The sequence below is a fragment of the Tachypleus tridentatus genome, chromosome 11, assembly GCF_004210375.1.
Source record: "Tachypleus tridentatus isolate NWPU-2018 chromosome 11, ASM421037v1, whole genome shotgun sequence".
Classification (NCBI taxonomy): Eukaryota; Metazoa; Arthropoda; class Merostomata; order Xiphosura; family Limulidae; genus Tachypleus; species Tachypleus tridentatus.
The window spans coordinates 25,760,525-25,785,668 of record NC_134835.1 but is presented as its reverse complement, the minus strand read 5'-3'; the positions used below and the strand labels follow the sequence as shown (position 1 = coordinate 25,785,668).

Genomic DNA, 25,144 nt, shown 5'->3' with positions numbered 1-25,144 from the left:
TTTGTAGATAAACAAAAAGGTATTGATCCTTCTATGCACCATGTACATTGTTGCAAATAGATATAACAGTAACCAAGTCTCTGTAAACTTACAATGATAAAGTTTTCTTTGTTTTGAATTTCGCGCAAAGCTACTCGAGGGCTATCTGCGCTAGCCGTCCCTAATTTACTAGTGTAAAACTAGAGGGAAGGCAGCTAGTCATCACTACCGACGGATAACTCTTGGGCTACTCTTTTAACAACGAATAGTGGGATTGACCGCACATTATAACGCCCCCACCGCTGAAAGACCGAACATGTTTGGTGCGAGGGGGACTCGAACCTGCGTCCCTCAGATTACGAGTTTAATACCTTAACAACCTGGCCATGCCGACCCTACAGTGACGTGTTTAGACGAATAAGCACCTCAATAATACTTTACAGAAAGATGTTGACATCGATAACAATTCAAGTACTTGATGTGCATAAGAATAAACACAATGCACTATTCTCTATACATATATCAGTAACGTATTTCCTGTAAAGTAAGGTTGAGGTCTTTATTTGAATATTTATCAATTACATTATTTGTAATACATATATATATCAACAAACGGCTCTATTTAAAGTAACATTGAGGTGTATATTCGTCTCTACATAAGATAAAATATTTGTCATACATGTAGCACTAACCAGTTCTATTTAATGTAATATTGAGATGTTTATTCATCTTTATATCAAGTACATTATTACTCATTGTTACCTACTCTCTGTAAAGAGAAGCTGAAGTGTATTCTGTATGTAATGTAGTATCTGTTTTACATAAATGATAGTCATTTTGTGGACCGTGGCGTAACATATTATTTCGCTGGAAAGGTTATTGTTTACATACATTAAGGCAGCTGGTAGAGGACTTGAAATATTATTATAATATGACAAGAAATTCATGGATTATTTTACAATTGTTAGAGAATCGAGTCTAAATCACGTGAAATAAGTTCAGATAATAATATTGTCCTCACTTCTCTTCATGGTTCAGATGATTCATCCATGTAAAAACTAGGATATTCTCCTCACTTCTTTCTCTTCATGGTTCAGACGATTCATCCATGTACAAACTAGGGCATTGTCCTCACTTCTCTCATCGTTCAGATATTCTTCCTTACTTCTTTCTCTTCATGGTTCAGACGATTCATCCATGTAAAAACTAGGATATTGTCCTCACTTCTCTTCATGGTTCAGATGATTCATCTATGTAAAACTAGGATATTCTCCTCACTTCTTTCTCTTCATGGTTCAGACGATTCATCCATGTCAAAACTAGGGCATTGTCCTCACTTCTCTTCATGGTTCAGATGATTCATCCATGTAAAAACTAGGACATTTTCCTCACTTCTTTCTTTTCATGGTTCAGACGATTCGTCCATGTAAAAAGTAGGATATTGTCCTCACTTCTTTCTCTTCATGGTTCAGACGATTCATCCATGTAAAAACTAGGATATTTTCCTCACTTCTTTCTTTTCATGGTTTAGACGATTCATCCATGTAAAAACTAGGATATTCTCCTCACTTCTTTCTCTTCATGGTTCAGACGATTCATCCCTGTAAAAACTAGGATATTCTCCTCACTTCTTTCTCTTCATGGTTCAGACGATTCATCCCTGTAAAAACTAGGATATTCTCCTCACTTCTTTCTCTTCATGGTTCAGACGATTCATCCATGTAAAAACTAGGATATTCTCCTCACTTCTTTCTCTTCATGGTTCAGACGATTCATCCATGTAAAAACTAGGATATTCTCCTCATTTCTTTCTCTTCATGGTTCAGACGATTCATCCATGTAAAAACTAGGATATTCTCCTCACTTTTCTTCATGATCCAGACGATTCATCCATGTCAAAACTAGGACATTGTCCTTACATCTCGTCACATTTTTGAGGACAAAGTCACATTCAAACTAGTTTTCTCCCTTCTTTTCTTTCTTCTAATTTAATTTTAACATCGTGGCACAAATTTGGTTTTAAAGTAAAGCGGGACTTGTTTAGCTGGGACGTTCAGGGATACTTATATCTCTATTTGCCCTCCCGACTGTTCCTCGTATTTGGGGCGATACCGTTATGTCCCAACCATTATATTCCACCCACTACTAAGATCTATCTACCTGAGAAAGTGAAACAGAAGCGAGTTTAATTTCTGCATATCGCAGTTTTATGTTGTTTTTGGTCTGAGTTAAGTTCTAAAACACTTGCTAATAGACTGTGAGTGTTGGCAAATAAGTTGAAGTTTGTTTGTAAAACGTAATACTGTGAAGTCTCGCTCGTTTCATAAAATGTTTAAAAGCTTTCATGGACTGAAAACTGATTAAATGTTTTCTACTGTTATTTCATTTCTCTGGAATATTGGATTTGGATAGAAATAACGGGTAAACAGAAATATTTACAGTTTTTAATGCTGCATAAAATCGCTAAATAGCTGCTGTCTAGTTACAGATTTCTGCCTTTATAAACCCCATACACTCCCCCACTAGTACAGCGGTAAGTCTCCGGATGTACAATACTGAGAGATTATGGGAGTATAACTAAACAATTAAAACTGAAGAAAAGACTTTTCAAGATCTTCTGTAAATGTAATTCAACAAACATGCATATTCTAATTGAGGAAAAAGTTAGGACACCCCCACATTTATTCCCACTTAAAATGGCTCAAATGATTAGAAGATCGTTACTCAGCGTTTTGAATGAGGCTTGCCCTATTTAAACTTCAGACATTTAGTTTGGTGTGCTCCTGACTGTTGAAGTGAGAGTGAGCACCATGGTGAAAGCAAAAGAGCTGTCTGAGGCCTTCAGAAAGAAAATTGTAGCAGCTTATGAGTCTGGTAAAGGATTTAAAAAGATCCCAAAAGATTTTGAAATCAGCCATTCCACTGTCCGGAAAATAGTAAACAAGTGGAGGGCTTTCAAAACAACTGTCAACATGCCCAGGTCTTGTCGTCCAAGCAAGTTCACTCCGAGAGTAGACCGCAAGATGCTAAGAAAGGTCTCCAAAAACCCTAACACGTCATCACTGGACCTACAGCAGGCTCTGGCTACTGTTGATGTGAAAGTGCATGTCTCTACAATCAGAAAGAGACTGCGCAAGTTTAACTTGCATGGGAGGTGTGTAAGGAGGAAACCTTTGCTCTCTAAGAGAAACATCAAGGCCAGACTGAAGTTTGCCAGAGAGAATGTAGACAAAGACCAGGACTTCTGGAATAATGTTCTTTGGACAGATGAGTCCAGATTCGAATTATTTGGACACTAGAACAGAGTACATGTTTGGCGTAAACCAAATACAGCATTCCAGGAAAAGAACCTCATACCAACTGTGAAGCATGGAGGTGGAAGTGTCATGGTTTGGGACTGCTTTGCTGCATCAGGACCTGGACAGCTCACAATCATAGAATCCACCATGAATTCTACTGTGTATCAGAGGGTGCTTGAGGATCATCTGAGACCATCTGTAAGAAAATTAAAGCTGAAACAGAACTGGACCCAGCAACACGACAATGACCCAAAACATACCAGTAAATCCACCAAGGACTGACTGAAAACTAAGAAATGGAGAGTTCTGGAATGGTCAAGTCAAAGCCCAGGTCTTAATTCCATTGAGATGCTGTGGGGTGACTTGAAACGGGCTGCACATGCAAGAAATCCCTCAAACATCTCACAGCTAAAAGAATTCTGCATTGAGGAGTGGGGCAAACTTTCTTCAGACCGATGTCAGAGACTGATAGATGGCTACAAGAACCATCTCACTGCAGTTATTTCAGCCAAAGGGGGTAACACTAACTATTAGGGGGTAGGGTGTCCTAACTTTTTCCTCAGTTAGAATATGCATTTTTGTAGCATGACATTTACAGAAGATCTTGAAAAGTCTTTTCTTCAGTTTTAATTGTTTAGTTATATTCCCATAATCTCTCAGTATTGTTGAAATTGAGATTTAATATCTATGTATCCAAAAATGTTAAAAAAATACACAGGCTCTCATAGGATGTCGTAACTTTTTCACGTGACTGTATATATAGATACATTGCTTTAAGTTTTGGAGTGTTCAGAAAGAAAGGCTCGAGATAGTGAATAGATCACTCATAAGTTATTGAGAATATAACCTTTCACCCTGTGACATGTCTCCCAGAGGTCAGCGGTAAATTTACAGTCTTACAATACTAATTACCAGCTGGAGTTATTTTCTCGCGGTGGACAGAACGCAGATAGACCGCTGTGTAACTTTGCGCTAAAACAAAGAAACACACAAGAAAAGTTTCGTGTTATTACAATCTTGTTGAGTCACGTACTAACAAAATACACTGAATTAATTACTGAAAGTTTATTTATATTTTTTCCGCTGTGTTATGTCGAGTCTTAACTACTTCAGGAAAAAAACAACTAAAATAGGAGAAAATTGAATAATACGAACATATAAAAAATAGCAAAATAGATTTAGTGTTCTGGTTCCACTATTTCTTGAAAACTGGTCAAAGAAACCAGGGTTTACTTTTAATACAGTGTAGTTATTAACTTTTATTTTAACCAATATATAATATCTGACACAGACTTCCACCAATACTTTATTTCCTGATCTTAATTTCTTTGGGTGTTGAATTTCGCGCATAGCTACTCCAGGTCTATCTGCCCTGAATTAATATAATCTTGAAGTGACAGACTAGAGATATGGTGGCTAGTGAACAACACCCGACACCAACTCTTGGCGTATTCTTTATCAACGAATAGTAGAACTGGTCTTCACGTTATAACGTCCCCACAACGGAAAGAGATCTAGTGTGTTTGTTGGTGGGATTCGAACCCGCAACCCCAGATTATGAATCGAGCGTCCTGACCATCCGGTTCCCCGATGTGCGAACGTTTACGATTGATGTATATTTATACCATAGTAACGTATGCGATAAGCATCTAATTACCACTAACTCGTTATCTCTCTGATTTACTTGATTTGCAATCTTGTTTAAGGTGACATTACCTAGCCCTAATCGATGGTATCTATATTTACATAAATGTCTGCTTTGTGAGAAATGTTATAGTTTAAAACTGGTATGAATAACAAGGAACTAGAAAAGGGTGGACATAAATATATCTTAAACAATATTTTAACGAACATAGAGTTATTAAACATTTATTGCAGGGTTTAATCGGAGTACTGCGAGAGATCTAGGACAATTCTCAGCCGCTTGTTGTTAACGGCAACATGTGAATATCTTGTCGGACTTAACCTAACCGTGACGTTTTGTGCTCATGACCTTTTTTTGAGGAACCGTTAAAAGAATTACTGATAATTGTTAATGGAATAAATTAATTGTTTCATAAAATATTCTAAATACTGTATGAAGTAGAATAAACGGCTATACGTAATAAAAATAAAGGAAAACTAGTAATTTAAATAACCTTCACGTTCTGTTTTTACTTACTCTAAGTAATACATATAATGAAATGTATTCACCAAGCCATATCCAGAAACCAACTTTTAACGTTAGAGCCCGGCATGGCCAGGTGGTTAAGGCGCTCGACTCGTAATCAGAGGGTCGCGAGTTCGAATCCCCGTCACACCAAACATGTTCGCCCTTTCAGCTGTCAACTCGTTATAATGTGGCGGCCAATACAACTAGTCGTTGGTAAAAGAGTAGCCTAAGAGTTGACGGTGGGGGGTGATGACTAGCTACCTTCCTTCTAGTCTTGCACTGCTAAATTAGGGACGGCTAGCACAGATAGCCCTCGTGTAGCTTTGCGCGAAATTCAAAAAACAAAGAAACAATCTTTCATCAGGCCGCAAAAAGGTCAACTTAGGAAGTTGAAATCATCAAAACAGCGCAGTAAGAAAGTAGTTGTATTTACACATTCCACTTTTAATAAAATTGTATAAACAATAAACGTATCATAACGCAACGTATACTAATGATTGTTTATAATGTTTCTTGGATACAACCGAACACTGTTGATATTGTGTGCATTACGGAAAGACAGTTAGGTAGAACAGTGCTGTGAGTGTTATGAATAGATGGAGTGTCCGAAAAATCTGGAACTAGAGGTCACTAACATTTTTCTTATTTTCACATATGAGCTCCAGTTAATCCAGACATGTTTCGAATTACAAAGCGAGTCTGTGGAACGCATTCTGTAATATATGTTGAAGTGCTTGTAGTTCCAGAGATTTGGGTTTTGGTTTCTTTGTATTTCTTTGTAATTTTTTCTCAACTAATATACAACTTTTAATGAATTATAAAAAAATGGTTGAATTTAACGAAGGAAATTTAATTATTTTTTAAAATTTCATTAGGGAAGGAAACACTGCTCTACAAGGACCTCTTCATTTGATGTAGGTGAGTGATTATGTGATACTGTACCCCCTTCAGTGATTATGTGATACTGTACCCGTTCAGTGATTATGTGATACTGTACCCCTCCAGTGATTATGTGATACTGTACCCCTTCAGTTATTATGTGATACTGTACCCCCTTCAGTTGTTATGTGATACTGTACCCCTCCAGTGATTATGTGATATTGTACCCCCTTCAGTTATTATGTGATACTGTACCCCCTGCAGTGATTATGTGATACTGTACCCCTCCAGTGATTATGTGATACTATACCCCCTCCAGTTATTATGTGATACTATACCCCCTCCAGTTATTATGTGATACTGTACCCCTCCAGTTATTATGTGATACTTGTACCCCTCCAGTGATTATGTGATACTTGTACCCCTCCAGTAATTATGTGATACTTGTACCCCTCCAGTGATTATGTGATACTTGTACCCCTCCAGTGATTATGTGATACTTGTACCCCCCCAGTAATTATGTGATACTTGTACCCCTCCAGTGATTATGTGATACTTGTACCCCTCCAGTAATTATGTGATACTTGTACCCCTCCAGTAATTATGTGATACCCTCCAGTGATTATGTGATACTTGTACCCCTCAGTGATTATGTGATACTTGTACCCCTCCAGTGATTATGTGATACTTGTACCTCCAGTGATTATGTGATACTTGTACCCCTCCAGTGATTATGTGATACTTGTACCCCTCCAGTGATTATGTGATACTTGTACCCCTCCAGTGATTATGTATGTGTACCCCTCCAGTGATTATGTGATACCCCTCCAGTGATTATGTGATACTTGTACCCCTCCAGTGATTATGTGATACTTGTACCCTCCAGTAATTATGTGATACTTGTACCCCTCCAGTGATTATGTGATACTTGTACCCCTCCAGTAATTATGTGATACCCCTACCCCCAGTGATTATGTGATACTTGTACCCCTCCAGTAATTATGTGATACTTGTACCCCTCCAGTAATTATGTGATACTTGTACCCTCCAGTGATTATGTGATACTATACCCCTGTAGTAATTATGTGATACTTGTACCCCTCCAGTAATTATGTGATACTTGTACCCCTCCAGTAATTATGTGATACTTGTACCCCTCCAGTGATTATGTGATACTAGTGATTATGTGATACTTGTACCCCTCCAGTGATTATGTGATACTTGTACCCCTCCAGTGATTATGTGATACTTGTACCCCCCTGTACCCCTCAGTGATTATGTGATACTTGTACCCCTCCAGTGATTATGTGATACTATACCCCCTCCAGTTATTATGTGATACTTGTACCCCTCCAGTGATTATGTGATACTTGTACCCCTCCAGTAATTATGTGATACTTGTACCCCTCCAGTGATTATGTGATACTTGTACCCCTCCAGTGATTATGTGATACTTGTACCCCTCCAGTAATTATGTGATACTTGTACCCCCAGTGATTATGTGATACTTGTACCCTCCATGTGTAATTATGTGATACTTGTACCCCTCCAGTGATTATGTGATACTTGTACCCCTCCAGTAATTATGTGATACTTGTACCCCTCCAGTAATTATGTGATACTTGTACCCCTCCAGTGATTATGTGATACTATACCCCCTGTAGTAATTATGTGATACTTGTACCCCTCCAGTGATTATGTGATACTTGTACCCCTCCAGTGATTATGTGATACTTGTACCCCTCCAGTGATTATGTGATACTTGTACCCCTCCAGTAATTATGTGATACTTGTACCCCTCCAGTGATTATGTGATACTTGTACCCCTCCAGTGATTATGTGATACTTGTACCCCTCCAGTGATTATGTGATACTTGTACCCCTCCAGTAATTATGTGATACTTGTACCCCTCCAGTGATTATGTGATACTTGTACCCCTCCAGTCATTATGTGATACTTGTACCCCTCCAGTGATTATGTGATATACTGTGTACCCCTCCAGTGATTATGTGATACTTGTACCCCTCCAGTGATTATGTGATACTTGTACCCCTCCAGTGATTATGTGATACTTGTACCCCTCCAGTGATTATGTGATACTTGTACCCCTCCAGTAATTATGTGATACTTGTACCCCTCCAGTGATTATGTGATACTTGTACCCCTCCAGTGATTATGTGATACTTGTACCCCTCCAGTAATTATGTGATACTTGTACCCCTCCAGTGATTATGTGATACTTGTACCCCTCCAGTGATTATGTGATACTTGTACCCCTCCAGTGATTATGTGATACTTGTACCCCTCCAGTGATTATGTGATACTTGTACCCCTCCAGTGATTATGTGATACTTGTACCCCCTCCAGTGATTATGTGATACTTGTACAGTAATTATGTGTACCCCTCCAGTGATTATGTGATACTTGATTATGTGATACTTGTACCCCTCCAGTGATTATGTGATACTTGTACCCCAGTAATTAGTGATATTATGTAATTATGTGATACTTGTACCCCCAGTGATTATGTGATACTATACCCCCTGTAGTAATTATGTGATACTTGTACCCCTCCAGTAATTATGTGATACTTGTACCCCTCCAGTGATTATGTGATACTTGTACCCCTCCAGTGATTATGTGATACTTGTACCCCTCCAGTAATTATGTGATACTTGTACCCCTCCAGTGATTATGTGATACTTGTACCTCCAGTGATTATGTGATACTTGTACCCCTCCAGTGATTATGTGATACTTGTACCCCTCCAGTGATTATGTGATACTTGTACCCCTCCAGTAATTATGTGATACTTGTACCCCTCCAGTGATTATGTGATACTTGTACCCCTCCAGTAATTATGTGATACTTGTACCCCTCCAGTAATTATGTGATACTTGTACCCCTCCAGTGATTATGTGATACTATACCCCCTGTAGTAATTATGTGATACTTGTACCCCTCCAGTAATTATGTGATACTTGTACCCCTCCAGTGATTATGTGATACTATACCCCCTGTAGTAATTATGTGATACTTGTACCCCTCCAGTAATTATGTGATACTTGTACCCTCCAGTGATTATGTGATACTATACCCCCTGTAGTAATTATGTGATACTTGTACCCCTCCAGTGATTATGTGATACTTGTACCCCTCCAGTGATTATGTGATACTTGTACCCCTCCAGTGATTATGTGATACTTGTACCCCTCCAGTGATTATGTGATACTTGTACCCCTCCAGTGATTATGTGATACTTGTACCCCCTCCAGTGATTATGTGATACTTGTACCCCTCCAGTAATTATGTGATACTTGTACCCCTCCAGTGATTATGTGATACTATACCCCCTGTAGTAATTATGTGATACTTGTACCCCTCCAGTAATTATGTGATACTTGTACCCCTCCAGTAATTATGTGATACTTGTATCCCTCCAGTGATTATGTGATACTTGTACTCTCTTCAGTGATCATGTGTTACCCTACCCCCTGTAGTAATTATGTGATACTTGTACCCCCTCCAATTTTAGGATTAAGCTATTTTCTATTATATCACCAACGTTAAAAACAAAACAAATTTTAATCAGTGGAGACTCTGAGTTAAGAAATCAACAAATATTTTTTTCTTAATTTTAAGCCCCCAGTGGCACAGCGGTATGTCTGCTGACTTTCAACGATAGAAATCGAGGTTCAATACTCATGGTGAGCAAAGCACAGAGAGCTTCTTGTGCTTAACTAAAACAAAACAAAAAATGTGATATTGAGATCACGAACAAGAGTAAAATTATCTCCTTTCTGATAGAGCAGTGGGTATGGGGGTCCACTGTTTAATCTTATGATTTCAAAATCGTGTTGTGTTTCGAATGTTGCTCGATAATGAAATGATATTAAAGTTATAATTACTCCTTATCGAAATGTGTTTTATGCAACGAGATTTGTTTTTTCTCTTTTGTATTTGGCACTTCCAATTTTCAAGAAGAAATTTCGTCGGCAGAATGTGGAAATGGTTCCTTATGGTAAATTAAACATGGCGAACAGTAGTGCGAGGAAGAGGATATATTATATCAGGACCATAGAGGTACTTCAAAGACCATCTAGTCTACTGTGTAGCGCGACTACCATATGTAGGAAACCTGACACACTAGTCCTCAGGGACCACTTGAGCAGTCCTCATTTGTGTGCTCGCTTGTGGACAAATATCGAACCAGCAGGATGGTTATAAATGGAAGATTATGTGTTGCTAGTGGTAGCAGCAACGTTTACAGACGTGTTTGGATCACAAATTAGTGTTCGTTCACATATTTCTTATTTAAATAGAAGATTATATGATGCTGGTGGTAGCAACAACGTTTACAGACGTGTTTGAATCACAAATTATTGTTCGTTCACATATTTCTTATTTAAATAGAAGATTATATGATGCTGGTGGTAGCAACAACGTTTACAGATGTGTTTGGATTACAAATTAGTGTTCGTTCACATATTTCTTATTTAAATAGAAGATTATATGATGCTGGTGGTAGCAACAACGTTTACAGACGTGTTTGAATCACAAATTATTGTTCGTTCACATATTTCTTATTTAAATAGAAGATTATATGATGCTGGTGGTAGCAACAACGTTTACAGATGTGTTTGGATTACAAATTAGTGTTCGTTCACATATTTCTTATTTAAATAGAAGATTATATGATGCTGGTGGTAGCAACAATGTTTACAGATGTGTTTGGATCACTGATTCGTGCTTGTATTTCTTAGAGACTCTCCTGATTGGTTCTTTTCTTTAATATTGTGATTCACGATTAAAACTTTTTCTGCCTAATTCTAACCACCTGTTTCTGTTTGTTGAAGCATTTTGCTCATTAAAGATGTTTTAATGCATGTAGTGGGCTTGGTTCTAGTTTTGTTTGTAATTTTTAAAAGAAAAACATAAATGCACAAAATTATGATCACGGTTATATCACAAAGAATTTCTTCGTGTGTTTTTTACCAATAAATATTTCACAAGTTTTTGACCTTACGCAGACGGAATGATCATTGAGAATAAAAACCAGATTGTTTGTGGTTTACTTAAGATTAAAATAACTGAAAAATAAATACGTAAAACTCACATAAACCATTCTCAGAAACTATAACACCGCCAAAAACATAAGGTGAAACAATGTTAAAACAATAAAAAAAAATAACAGATTTTTGAGAAGTTGTTTTGTTTGTTGTTAAGGTTAGAGATAAGCATTTAAAATTCGAATTTTGTGTCATAATTCTACAGACTCACTGCTGAGTCATTGAATGAGGGATATGATAGAAGGAAACAAACAAAAATCAAGATACGGCTATGTTATCCTTTTTTAATTCTCATGAAAGTCAACAAGGCTTTCTGATAGTTCCTCTTAGTTTGGTTTGTTTGTTGTTAAGCACAAACCTACACGATGGGCTATCTGCGTTCTGCCCACCACGGGTATCGATTTGGTTTGGTTTGGTTTGAATTTCGCGCAAAGCTACACGTGAGCTATCTGCGCTAGCAGTCCCTAATTTTGCAGTGTAAAATTAGCCAACTCTTGGGCTACTCTTTTACCAACGAATAGTGGGATTGGTCGTACATTATAACGCCCCCACGGCTGAAAGGGCGAGTATGTTTGGTGTGGCGGGGATTCGAATCCGCGACCCTCAGATTACGCGTCGAGAGCCTTAACCACTTAGTTTTACTTTGTATTATGATATAGTGTTAATATTTCAAAACACAATTTTAATATCTTTATTTGTTAAATTCCGTGTAAAGGTACTCGAATCCCCAATTTAGAAGCTTGAGACTAGAGGGAAGAGAGTTTGTTAATACTATTCAACGCCAAGTTTTGGGCTACTATTTTATCAACAAAAAGTAGAATTTACCGTCACAATACCAAAGTATGTACGCGTGATTAGAGCGTTAAAATTTGGATTTCTATGAACTTGAATGGCAGAACACAGATATCCCATTGTGTAGTTTTGCATTGAGAACAACCAACAGCCAACTTTAAACACACATTATTGTTGCAAAATATAAATAGTAAAGAAAAAAATGGGGTATTTTTGGGTCTCTTAGGCTTAACTCTTAATACATTATGTAAAATTTAAGTATAGTACATGTTGTACTTGTTGTTTAACCAAATATAACTAAAATAATATTATATTTTCAATAAGCACTTTATTTTCAAATAAATAATATATAATAAAAGTTAACACTAAAATTTAAGTATAGTATATGTTGTACTTGTTGTTTAACCAAATATAACTGAAATAATATTATATTTTCAATAAGCACTTTATTTTCAAATAAATAATATATAATAAAAGTTAACACTAAACCTAGGTGTCACTGATGTGCACTGTTACATTCTCTTAGATGGACCTACCGAGGCTAGTAGTTACAAGAAAAGAAATCAAGATGAGAATGACCTCCACGTCTCTGCTTCTATGACTTCACAAGGTATCTTAGTCTAAGATTTAGCAATTCGATTAGACAGCTACATTATATTATTTAGTTTGATGTGTTTTTAGGACCGAAGATGTAGTTATATCATTACAAAATCAGTGAGACGAAGAGGTTTGGTTTGATTCGTTTTAAATTTCGCGCAAAGCTACATGAGAGCTATCTGCGCTAGACATCCCTAATTGAGAAGTGTAAGGCTAGAGGGAAGGCAGCTAGTCATCACCACCCACCGCCAACTCTTGTACTACTCTTGTATACCAACGAATAGTGATGTGTTTACTCTTACCTATATCAAGTATGTGAATTGTTATAGATGTAGCAGTAAACATCTTTTTTCTAAAGTATCATTGAAGTGTTTATTCGTATAAACATCAAGTGCACTATTCTCTATAATACATTTGTAACGTATTCCCTGTAAAATAACGTTGAGGTGTTTATTTGAATATTTATCAATTACATTATTTGTAATACATATATATATCAACAAACGGCTCTATTTAAAGTAACATTGAGGTGTATATTCGTCTCTACATTAGATAAAATATTTATCTTACATGTAGCACTAACCAGTTCTATTTAATGTAATATTGAGATGTTTATTCATCTTTATATCAAGTACATTATTACTCATTGTTACCTACTCTCTGTAAAGAGAAGCTGAAGTGTATTCTGTATGTAATGTAGTATCTGTTTTACATAAATGATAGTCATTTTGTGGACCGTGGCGTAACATATTATTTCGCTGGAAAGGATATTGTTTACCTAAAACTTACGGCTAAAAGGGCAAGTATGTTTGGTGTGACAGGGATTTGAACCCGCGACCCTCAGATTACGCATCGAATGCTTTAACCTCCTGACCATGCCGGACCAAGACGAAGAGTAACTCTACCTTTTTTTTTTTTTTTGCACCAGGCAGTGAAAGGAATAACATCTCCCAGATGTTCGTTAGAATATTACAATTCCGATTTGCAAGGTTTTTCATTTTTTTAATGAATTTATTAGTTTATTCAATCTTATAAGTGTTTCGTAGACCTTTTATTTCGTAAATAATATAATGGACATGGTGCGGTTGAAATACTATTATATATGTTCTTCTCAGAAATATCCTACGGGACTTGGTAAAGAATGAACTGTTAAAAATTCAGCAAGTTTAATACTGTTGTCTTATGTCAAATATAATTATTACAATAACTATTTCACAGCTTAGCAATGGTGTTCACATAATAAAAGTTATTATAACAAGTATATTAAATAAGCAGCTCCCTGACCACTAATACATTTAATGCGTTTCGGCCGGCCCGATGAGCTCTGGTCTTGAATGAAACGCGTCGTTGGGAATGGATATGGCAAGCATAGAGTAACTGAAATACTATCATACATTCTACTTCTCTGAAAAGAATAATTAAAGGAAATAATAAGTAATGTAATATTAAAATTATTATTATTATGAACCTCAAACTAATATCTTATAATAAACACAATTCAATATTTACATTAGACAACATAATTTTGATGGACGATACTACTATAGTAATAATCAGCAAGAAACATCCAGTGAAAGTAAATAAAAGCCTATAATAATATGTTAACCACCTTATAACTACTGTAACCGGTGCCGACGAAGTCTGCCGTACGACACCAAAATGTGTCATGCCAGCTGGAAAACTGAGAACATTATTTATATTAGCAAACTGCTTGACAACATAATATAATTAAGGAAAAAGACTTATTACTGTCATTATTTATTTATTCCAGTCTCATATATTGTCAATTGTTACGCTGGATGATCAAACGAACTGACGAACCAGCAAGCGAGCATTCGTGATTCCTGGTTCGTCTGGCCGAGTGAGACGTGTTAGGGATTTAGACGGTAGTTGTATTAATGTTATGAAGTACGTATAGACATGTTCGGCATGGTTAGATGGTTAGGGAGCTCGACTTGTAATACGAGGGCGGCGGTTTCGAATTCCCATCACACACCAAACGTGCTCGCCCTTTCAGCCGTAGGGGCGTTATAATGTGCTGGGCACTCCCACTTTTTGTTGGTAAAATAGTAACTCAAGAGTTTTCGGCGGGTAGTGATGACTAACTGCCTTCTCTCTAGTCTTACACTGCTAAAGTGAGGAAAGCTAGCGCATGTAGCCCTCTAGTGGCTTTACGCGAAATTAAAAACATTAAGCTTAATTTTAATACATTTTCTGAAATTTTCTAAAATAGTTCAACAAACGTTTATTCGTGACTTTCAACAATATTTATACGGCTTATAAACATGTGAACTTTCTTTATTACATTAGAATCTTTTTCTGAAGCTCTTCTGCAAAACACAGAGGCAAGACGAAAGGTCCAGAAGGAATATGACAAAATGAGAGGTATCACAATTAGTATACGGATCATTTGTGTTGCTTACGGACAACTCCTTCAATAGTGCTTATTTAAGGTTATAAATTAAATACATCACTGAAACAGAAAAGATTTGGGTGTATTCTGTATTATACACAGACTTATCTTAAATACATCACTGAAACAGAAAAGATTTGGGTGTATTCTGTATTATACACAGACTTATCTTAAATACATCACTGAAACAGAAAAGATTTGGGTGTATTCTGTATTATACACAGACTTATCTTAAATACATCACTGAAACAGAAAAGATTTGGGTGTATTCTGTATTATACACAGACTTATCTTAAATACATCACTGAAACAGAAAAGATTTGGGTGTATTCTGTATTATACACAGACTTATCTTAAATACATCACTGAAACAGAAAAGATTTGGGTGTATTCTGTATTATACACAGACTTATCTTAAATACATCACTGAAACAGAAAAGATTTGGGTGTATTCTGTATTATACACAGACTTATCTAATTTTAATATCTAGTAGAAAGAAGGTGTGTGTGTTTGTGTGTTTGTCGTATAGCAAAGCCATAAAGGGCTATCTGCTCAGCCCACCGAGGGGAATCGAACCCCTGATTTTAGCGTTGTAAATCCGGAGACATACCGCTGTACTAGCGGGGGGCAGAAAGAAGGATTTATGTAACAGCATCTCCCACATTCGATTACTTTTTATCTTAAATAACAAGACCTCGAAGAAAGATAATCTTAATGCAAAAAATAAGCTTCATAGATACGAATCCCATACTAAAAGTTATTACGTATCTGAAGACATACAACAGGGAGGGTGTACTACTGGGTTTGGTTTGTTTGAATTGAGCACAAAACCACACAATGGACTATATGTGCTTGTCCACCACGGGTATCGAAACCTGGTTTTTAGCGGTGTGAGTCCGCAGACATACCGCTGTGCCACTGAAGGGCATGCTATTGGGTTTTGTTTCCTACTATGCAAATCTGATTGGTCAGATCTAAAACTCAATGAAACATGAAAATCAGAATTATCATTTTTTTGTGTGTAAAAGCACACACTCATACATATATATACATTGTTTCTGTACATGAAACAAAAAACAATAGAAGAGTGGGTTCTAATTTCACATATTCCTCTCTTGTTAAAGCACATTTACCATTTTACCTTCTTGTTTGTACCCTAATTCTATATTAGTTCGCCAATTATAGGTGGCCACACACACAAAGAGATTTTTGTCCAATAATGGTTTAGATATATGTACCTCAATTAATTTAAAAATATTCTCTATCAGATACATAAGATTGTTTTAAATAAATTTAATGTGAAAATTTTTATTTAGATAATGTTAAAATAAGTTATTTTTGGAAGTGGTAGTTAAGGCAAGTTTTTCATATTTAACTGTTTACGAATCAATGTTTGTTTGTTTATTTTAGAAATTCGCGCAAAGCTACACGAGGGCTATCTGCGCTAGCCGTCCCTAATTTAGCAGTGTAAGACTAGAGGGAAGGCAGCTAGTCATCACTCACCGCCAACTCTTGGGCTACTCTTTTACCAACGAATAGTGGAATTGATCGTCACATTATAACGCCCCCACGGCTGAAAGGGCGAGCATATTTGGTGCGACGGGGATTCGAACCCGTGGCCCACAGATTACTAGTCGAACGCCTTAACCCACCTGGCCATGCCGGGGCCCTTTGACATCATGTTATTCAACACTTTCTGAATTTTTCTACATCATAAATCTTTGTAGTTTGTAGAAAGTCCTTGGCCTCAGTTGGCAATGTGTATATATACAAAAATAACTTAAAAAACGCTGCACTAATTGAAAAGATCCCAGGGTACAAACTATAATGTGGGATTATAAAATGTACACCAGGTTTTGGAGGTGACTGCCTAAGTAGGACCCACATAGCAGTGGGGATACACCGTCTATCAGTTTTAACCTCCATTCGCCAGTCTCACATAAGAAATAAAGAATTAGAACCATATATTAAGTTTACTTCGATTACGATAGGTAGTTCTTATTATGGACGTTCCACGTATAAATAACATTAGAAGATATTATTATAGCAAAATTATTAAATTATACCAACTTAGTATATATTTGGTGGATATGCTTCTTGATATAAACTTCTGATTTGCATCTTTTGTATATTAAGACAAATATGTGATGGTTTCATGAACACCAGCCAAAATCTCTTACAAACTGTATATATATATATGTATGTATTGATTTATTTTAACGTAATAAGAAGACGTAAGCACTCACTACTCGAAGCGAAAAACTAATGAATGCCATTACTTGGTGTGTGTATGTATATATATATATGTAAATGTAATAAAACACTTTAACCAGAAAACCACCAACTTACTTTTATTCGCTGTTAGAAACTTTTCAAGAACAAGTTCGAAAGGAAATGGCATACAGAGAAGAACTTTCCAAGCAGCTTCACTATGTTAGAGGTGAGTTTCACAATCCTCAAAAGCACTCCCTGTAAATTCTCCTGGGGAATCAGTAGGAAGCTTTACAAACCACAAAAGCACTCCCTATAAATTCCCCTGGTGGTTCGGAGGTAAGTTTCTTTATCCACAAAAGCACTCCCCCTAAATTCCCCGCTGCGTCAGTGGTGAATTTCATTATCTAACAAAAACACTCCCTTTTAGTCCCCCTGTAATGTGTGTGTTTTCTTATAGCAAAGCCACTTCGGGCTAACTGCTGAGCCCACCGAGCGGTATCGAACCCATGATTTAGCGTTGTAAATCCGTAGACTTACCGCTCTACTAGAGGGGGCTCCTTTGCAGTTAAACGGTAAGTTTCATGATTCTCAAAAACACTTTCTTAAAATCCTCGCTTGGGGTCAGAGATAAATGAGCAGACTAAAAAGATTTTTCTTAATCACTGATTTTCGTAATAAAGATAAAAAAGTTAATAACATCAACTTCCGACAGGTGAAATGTACTTAGTGAAATTTAAATTTATATAAAAATCAGTCCGGTAACGAAAATAGCTAATTAAATATACTGCCTTCACTCTCTTACTTAGAATGTTCAGAAAGAATTCTTTCATCAGTCATGTACTCTCCTTAATAACGACATTTTCGATCATAAACCCAAATTTTAGTGAAAACGAAGAACAACTACCGTTGTTATTAAATTATATTAAATTAAGTTTCAAGAATGCGAGCCTTGATTATTTTCAAAAATTATTGCTATTGATGCTAAAAAACTATTCATTTTCATTGTCACTGTTGCCTGCCCCAAGTAGTTCAACGGAAAGTCCGCAGACTTGTAACGCTAAAAATCGGGTTTCGATACCCGTCGTAGGCACAACAAGAACAGTTGATTGTCTAGATTTGTGATTATTTGCGAACATATATTTTTGTGTGCAATATCTTTGTCAGCCAAAAGCATATAGTGATTTTAATTGTATGATTATTACTTCTACACGATTTTCGTGAATAATCACTAACAAAATATTTTGATTCCTTTTTATTATAAGGAAGTTTCAGAGGTATCACAAAAAACATTAGTTCTACTCTAAGGAAAGTTTCAGAAGGATCACAGAAACATTAGTTTTACTGTAAGGGAGTTCCAGGGAGCATCACAAAAACATTGGTTCTACTCTAAGGAAAGTTTCAGAGGGATCACAGAAACATTAGTTTTACTGTAAGGGAGTTCTAGGGGGAATCACAAACACATTGCTTTTAGTGTAAGGGAGGTTTCGGGGTGCGTCACAAAAAACATTGCTTTTAACGTAAGGGAGTTCTAGAGGCATCACAAAAACTTTAGTTTTACTATAAGGGAAGTTTCGGGGTATCAGAAACTTTGTTTTTTCTGTAAGGGAAGTTTCGGGGTGTGTCACAAAAAACATTGATGTAGCATATGTTACTCTAAAATGTGATAGAATATTAATTAAACATCTTCTAGGATAAAATGTTCGAGACAATCTAGAAAACGTTTTAGGAGTCCAAAGCGTTGATAACTAAAAATAACTTGATATCTGTATTGCTATTTGACGACATAAAACCCATCCTACAAATTACAGTTCAAGCAGTTTTAACCTGTAGCAGCAAGCTGTAACTTAGACATTAGAAAACCATTACCCTGCAGCGATGTAATCAGACCATTGTGGTCAAAGAAGAAATGTGTGTATAATCAGAAACGTAACAATCTGATACCTTGAGAATGAAGAGACCCCTGTGTTCATTTTAGAAAACGTAACAATCTGATACCTTGAGTATGAAAGAGACCCTTGTGTTCATTTTAGAAAACGTAACAATCTGATACCTTGAGTATGAAAGAGACCCCTGTGTTCATTTTAGAAAACGTAACAATCTGATACCTTGAGTATGAAAGAGACCCCTGTGTTCATTTTAGAAAACGTAACAATCTGATACCTTGAGTATGAAAGAGACCCCTGTGTTCATTTTAGAAAACGTAACATAAGATACCAATATACTGAGACAAAACGTTTCATTTTACTAGATATTTTATGTCAAGAGATTTAAGTTTTCCTATATAAAAAAATTGTTTACTTTTAGTGTCTAATGTAATACGAACCACAAGTTTTGTTTTTTTCGTGTAGATGCTCTGTCTTAAGAGTTTTAAGTTTTCCTATATATAACAGTTTGTTTAGTTTTTAGTGTTAATGTAATACGAACCACAAGTTTTGTTTTTTTCGTGTAGATGCTCTGTCTTAAGAGTTTTAAGTTTTCCTATATATAACAGTTTGTTTAGTTTTTAGTGTGTAATGTAATACGAACCACAAGTTTTGTTTTTTTCGTGTAGATGCTCTGTCTTAAGAGTTTTATGTTTTCCTATATATAATAGTTTGTTTAGTTTTAAGTGTGTAATGTAATACGAACCACAACTTTTGTGTTTTTCGTGTAGATTCTCTGTCTTAAGAGTTTTAAGTTTTCCTATATATAATAGTTTGTTTAGTTTTTAGTGTGTAATGTAATACGAACCACAAGTTTTGTTTTTTCGTGTAGATGCTCTGTCTTAAGAGTTTTAAGTTTTCCTATATATAATAGTTTGTTTAGTTTTTAGTGTGTAATGTAATACGAACCACAAGTTTTGTTTTTTTCGTGTAGATGCTCTGTCTTAAGAGTTTTATGTTTTCCTATATATAATAGTTTGTTTAGTTTTAAGTGTGTAATGTAATACGAACCACAACTTTTGTGTTTTTCGTGTAGATTCTCTGTCTTAAGAGTTTTAAGTTTTCCTATATATAATAGTTTGTTTAGTTTTTAGTGTGTACTGTAATACGAACCACAAGTTTTGTTTTTTTTCGTGTAGATGCTCTGTCTTAATAGTTTTAAGTTTTCCTATATATAATAGTTTGTTTAGTTTTTAGTGTGTACTGTAATACGAACCACAAGTTTTTTTTTTCGTGTAGATGCTCTGTCTTAAGAGTTTTAAGTGTTCCTATATATAATAGTTTGTTTAGTTTTTAGTGTGTACTGTAATACGAACCACAACTTTTGGTTTTTTCGTGTAGATGCTCTGTGCCAAGAGCTGGATCAAGAAAGGAAGGCACGTTTCACTGTGCAGCAAAAACTTAAAGGTAAAAAACAGACACATGTTACCTGCAGTCCTTCACATAGTCCTAACGATAATGCTTCAGCATTACGCTTTTACCATCTTTTATTTTCAACCAATATGTATCAATCAATGTTTGCACATGGAAGCCTAAGACGGATTTGTTTTTTAAAGAATGAATTAAATGTTTCAATATAAACTTTCGAAACGTTTCATTTCCTTTTATTTGAGTTTATGGACAAAACACGAAGATCTTTCGTCAGGCGTCAAACACTTGCCAGCTTCTTATTTTATATATATTTTACCACTTGTTACTAAATGTTAAATATCTGTTAACAGCAACACCGTTCAATCTTTCCATTATCCGTATTGCCGTGACCAGTTGTTATGGCTTTGGTACTGATTCCAAGACTCAAAAAGGGATATTAAATTTAAAAATAATGCCTACCAAATAATATATTTATGTTTTCTTGTGAAGGCAGTGGTTTGATCTGAATGTCGCACAAAGCTAAACGAGGGCTATCTGCGCTAGCCGTCCCTAATTTAGCAGTGTAAGACTGGAGGGAAGGCAGCTAGTCATTACCACCCGCCCCTAACTCTTGGGCTACTCTTTTACCAACGAATAGTGAGATTGGCCGTCACTTTATGACGCTCCCACGGCTGATAGGGCGAGTATGTTTGGTGTGATGGGGATTCGAGCACCTTAACCACCTGGCCATGCCGGGTGTGAAGGCAGTGGACCTTGTAAGAAGATCTGTTTTGTTTCACCAGGAAAGTGTATTAGTAACTTAATCATATACAGCGGTAACGTGAAGACTCTTTTCACATAAACCGTGGTTATACGACAATGTCGTATCCACCTGCTTACATAGTTACTAATCACCAAGAGATATACATCTGCAGGGTGTATGGAATAAGGTCAGGAAATGCCCGGATCAAAATCTCAGATTTTATGTGGTGCTTCTGTTAGATATTTATAGAGAAATGCATTGATTTATTTGTGTGTGTGTGTGTATAAAAAATATTTTGTTTTCGTTTTTTCTTCCAGAAGCTCAGACAGCTCTCCAGGCCTTCACCTGTAAGGTGCTGAACCCACGTCACTGCGGCGAGTGTGGTTACAAGTCTTCTTTAATGGAATGACGAGATCTTTTCGACAATGTCCCATCCCATTAGCACCTTGTAACCAATTACTGGTACATCTGATCTTAGTTGTGTGTAACTTTTCACTCTTTACCTGCGTGTGTAAACTTCCCTAATCACATTGGCTTGTTTTTATTTGTTAAACTGGTTAGTATAGAAGTCAGTGGATTTCTGTATATATTTCAAATGAAGGGCATGAATGGTCTTAGGGTTAAGTTTGGCCGAAGTCAGGTTAATTACAACATATCAGAAACGATAAGTCGTATTGGCCAATAAGTACTGGTTAGTCATATAGATTAGTGGAGATAAGCCTAGTCTAATGCTGTTTATTGTCCTTGTTATGTACGATGTACAATGATAGAAAAACTTATTGCCATATAATTTATAAATGTAAGTTAAAGTGAAATAAATAAATAGAACTGTCATTCTTGTTGTCTTTGTAACAACTAATATTCAGTTCCACTCCAAGTTTAATATCATATCTATCACAAGTAAAATATCCATGAAGGTATATGAGGTACTCATCATATAGGCTTGAATACGTTAGATTAAAATATTTTTTTGTATTCTAATCAGCAAATTACGTGACAACCAAAGTCAAGATGAATTTGCTGTAGGACAGCATGTATCAGAACTACATTTTGATATTCTTTAACGTAGTCTAATGTTAGCGACAATTGATCACTTCTAAGAAGCATAAATAAAAAACTTTTCCGAATCAAAATATTCATAATGTCAGATTTTAAAGATATGTTCAGATCGGAGATATAGAATTTCTAGAACATGGATATCCCTTCTACTTAATGGCATTGTAAGATAAAGAAATATGAATGGATATTTATGCTATTTCCATATTAAAGCATACCAGTAAAGTCGCCGGACGGAGAACCTATGAATGTTTGTACGATCGAGCTGTTAAAACCGATGCAAGGAATTCGATGATTTTAGACATTAGATTAGTTACGATAAACTTCAGGAAGAAGAAGTGTGCTTTGAACACGACAGGCTTGTGGAAAGCTTCATGAAGGAGGAACGCGCTTTGAACAGGACAGGCTTATGAAACGATTCATGGAGAAGAAACGTGCTTTGAACCAGACAGACTTACAGTTGAACATTTTACAATATAACCGACGCTGTAAAGTTACTTTCAGGATGCACAGTTGTTGACTAGAGCAAAACCTTCGTGGCAACTTGAAGAGAAACAGCATGGTGAGACAACAAAATTATTTTAATATAACGTACTCAACCACTGTATTCAAACGGATAAACAGAATATTGTCTAAATAAAAAAAGACTTTAAACGCAAAGTTATATGAAAGCACATTTTACTGTATTAACAAGAAGTAAAGTACTTTTAGTTTTGCTTACTTAGCTCGTTTTCAAACCAAAGATATCCATTTAAATCTTGTACAAAATAAAAGCAAGAACTTTGTATTGTCAGAAACTCAATGGACTATAAGCATCTGATTTTTCTGACCTTTCAGGAACAACATGTCTTTAAATGCTATTTACTTAATTGATGTGTGTTATTGTTTTCAATGAGATATTATCAGACCAATTAATTTCATAAATGCTTACTAGATGTCCATCCGCAGGGAGGGTTTATCCGCTTCAAGAGTAAATAATACCAAATTAACAGTAACAAATATTTTTGTTCCTTGTTTTTTATTTCATATTTACTGCTGTGTTGTAACCTACAGACTTCATAATTCTTCTCCTGATTCATGTCATGCGTACATTTTACTGACGTCACGAAAGTACAAATTTCAACGTTGATCATCTTTTATGTGACGTCATTTTAGTGTCTACTGACCGACTGACTGACAGACAACACACTACAATAAAGTGATGTAAATGGTTAAAAAAGGAGACCGGCCTTCAGATCTCTCTCTAGGAAACGTATGACAATGTGGTTAAGGCACTCGACTCGTAATCTGAGGGTCGCGGGTTCGAATCCCCGTCGCACCACACATCCTCGCCCTTTCAGCCGTGGGGACATTATAATGTGACGGTCAATCCCACTATTCGTTGGTAAAAGAGTAGCGCAAAAGTTGGTGGTGGGTGGTGATGACTAGCTGCCTTCCCTCTAGTCTTACACTGCTAAATTAGGGACGGCTAGCGAAGATAGCCATCATGTAGCTTTGCGTGAAATTCAAAACAAACCAAACTTTAGGAGATTATGTTATTTGAGATTTTTAAGACATTTTAACCCACTCAATTCAATAAAAGTTTGTCAAACAGAAATACAAGAACTACTATAAAAACGTTGTTATCCCATAGCTCGAAATAATGTTTTGTTTTTTAATTTTTTCATCGCGGAAGATGAATTCCGAATTTTAACATTGTAAGTCCGCAAACTTACCACTGATAAACCGAGGGACTACTTTTTATGAAAATATTTTGATACGTGAAACAGAATTAATTAAAACATAAGAAACTGGTCCATCTTATTTTCCTGATCCCATTGGTTTGTTTTTATTTTTCAGACGAATGCATAAAAAGCTGATGCTAGAGTTGCGTCACGAGTTAAAACCACACACTGCTCTATTTCTTACTGTTATTACTCCGCCACTCATCGATTTTAATTTAACCTCAAGTTTCAGTCTATGATTTTGACAAAAACGACTGATAGATAAATATTTCTTCGGTCGGTTTTCAGTTGGTAGCCATGCTTTCATGCACACGCCTTTTCGTACAGATATCATTGGGTTAAAATTATGATTTCAAATTTATATATTTTCATGTGAACGAAGAGTTAGAAAACGTGTTTTTTACAAGTATTTATTTTATACCAAATACTAGAAACTCACAAAAGGTCTTTATGACATGTTTTGTAGGGACTGAGGAATATTCACATACTGAATATAATATAATACAGTAGGTTGAAGATATATAATATTAATTACCATCTGGACACTAGAGGTAAGAAGTTCAAGATTAAATCATAAAGAATATGTTTACTCAGTGTTAAACGCGAAGTTACACAGTGCTATGCCCAACACGGGTATTAAACCTTGGTTTTAGCGTTAGAATTATTAAGATGTCATTAATATTAAATAATCTTATTGTTTGATGCAGTTTTACCATTAGTAAATAACAGGTGATTAATTGAAAATAAAATGGGAAGCCACACACACAAAATAAATGGTGACAAATTACATGTTACAAGTTATGAATCTAAGCCTAAACATGCATAAGTTAGCATAAGCATAATATTACTACAATAAAACTAAAATATTCATCCAAGAATGACACAGTTTCTAAGTCTAATGGTTTGTTTGTTTAGTTGATTATAATTAAGCAC

The 25,144-nt window shown here is 35.9% G+C and overlaps 1 protein-coding gene across 2 annotated transcripts in view; it reads left to right on the top strand.

Moving 5' to 3' along the window:
• LOC143231778 (SKI family transcriptional corepressor 1 homolog-B-like) overlaps nucleotides 1-22,265 on the top strand; it is a 71,146-nt gene extending 48,881 nt beyond the window's left edge. The window contains exons 3-8 of one of the 2 annotated variants that reach the window (XM_076466423.1): nucleotides 6,306-6,348; nucleotides 12,698-12,781; nucleotides 15,079-15,153; nucleotides 17,548-17,622; nucleotides 20,660-20,725; nucleotides 21,749-22,265. In XM_076466423.1, the coding sequence (XP_076322538.1) occupies nucleotides 6,306-6,348; nucleotides 12,698-12,781; nucleotides 15,079-15,153; nucleotides 17,548-17,622; nucleotides 20,660-20,725; nucleotides 21,749-21,840 (435 nt within the window). In that variant the 3' untranslated portion in view covers nucleotides 21,841-22,265. The remainder of the gene's footprint in view (nucleotides 1-6,305; nucleotides 6,349-12,697; nucleotides 12,782-15,078; nucleotides 15,154-17,547; nucleotides 17,623-20,659; nucleotides 20,726-21,748) is intronic. The other variant, XM_076466424.1, reaches the window with a different exon arrangement.
• The last annotated feature ends 2,879 nt before the right edge of the window (nucleotides 22,266-25,144 follow it).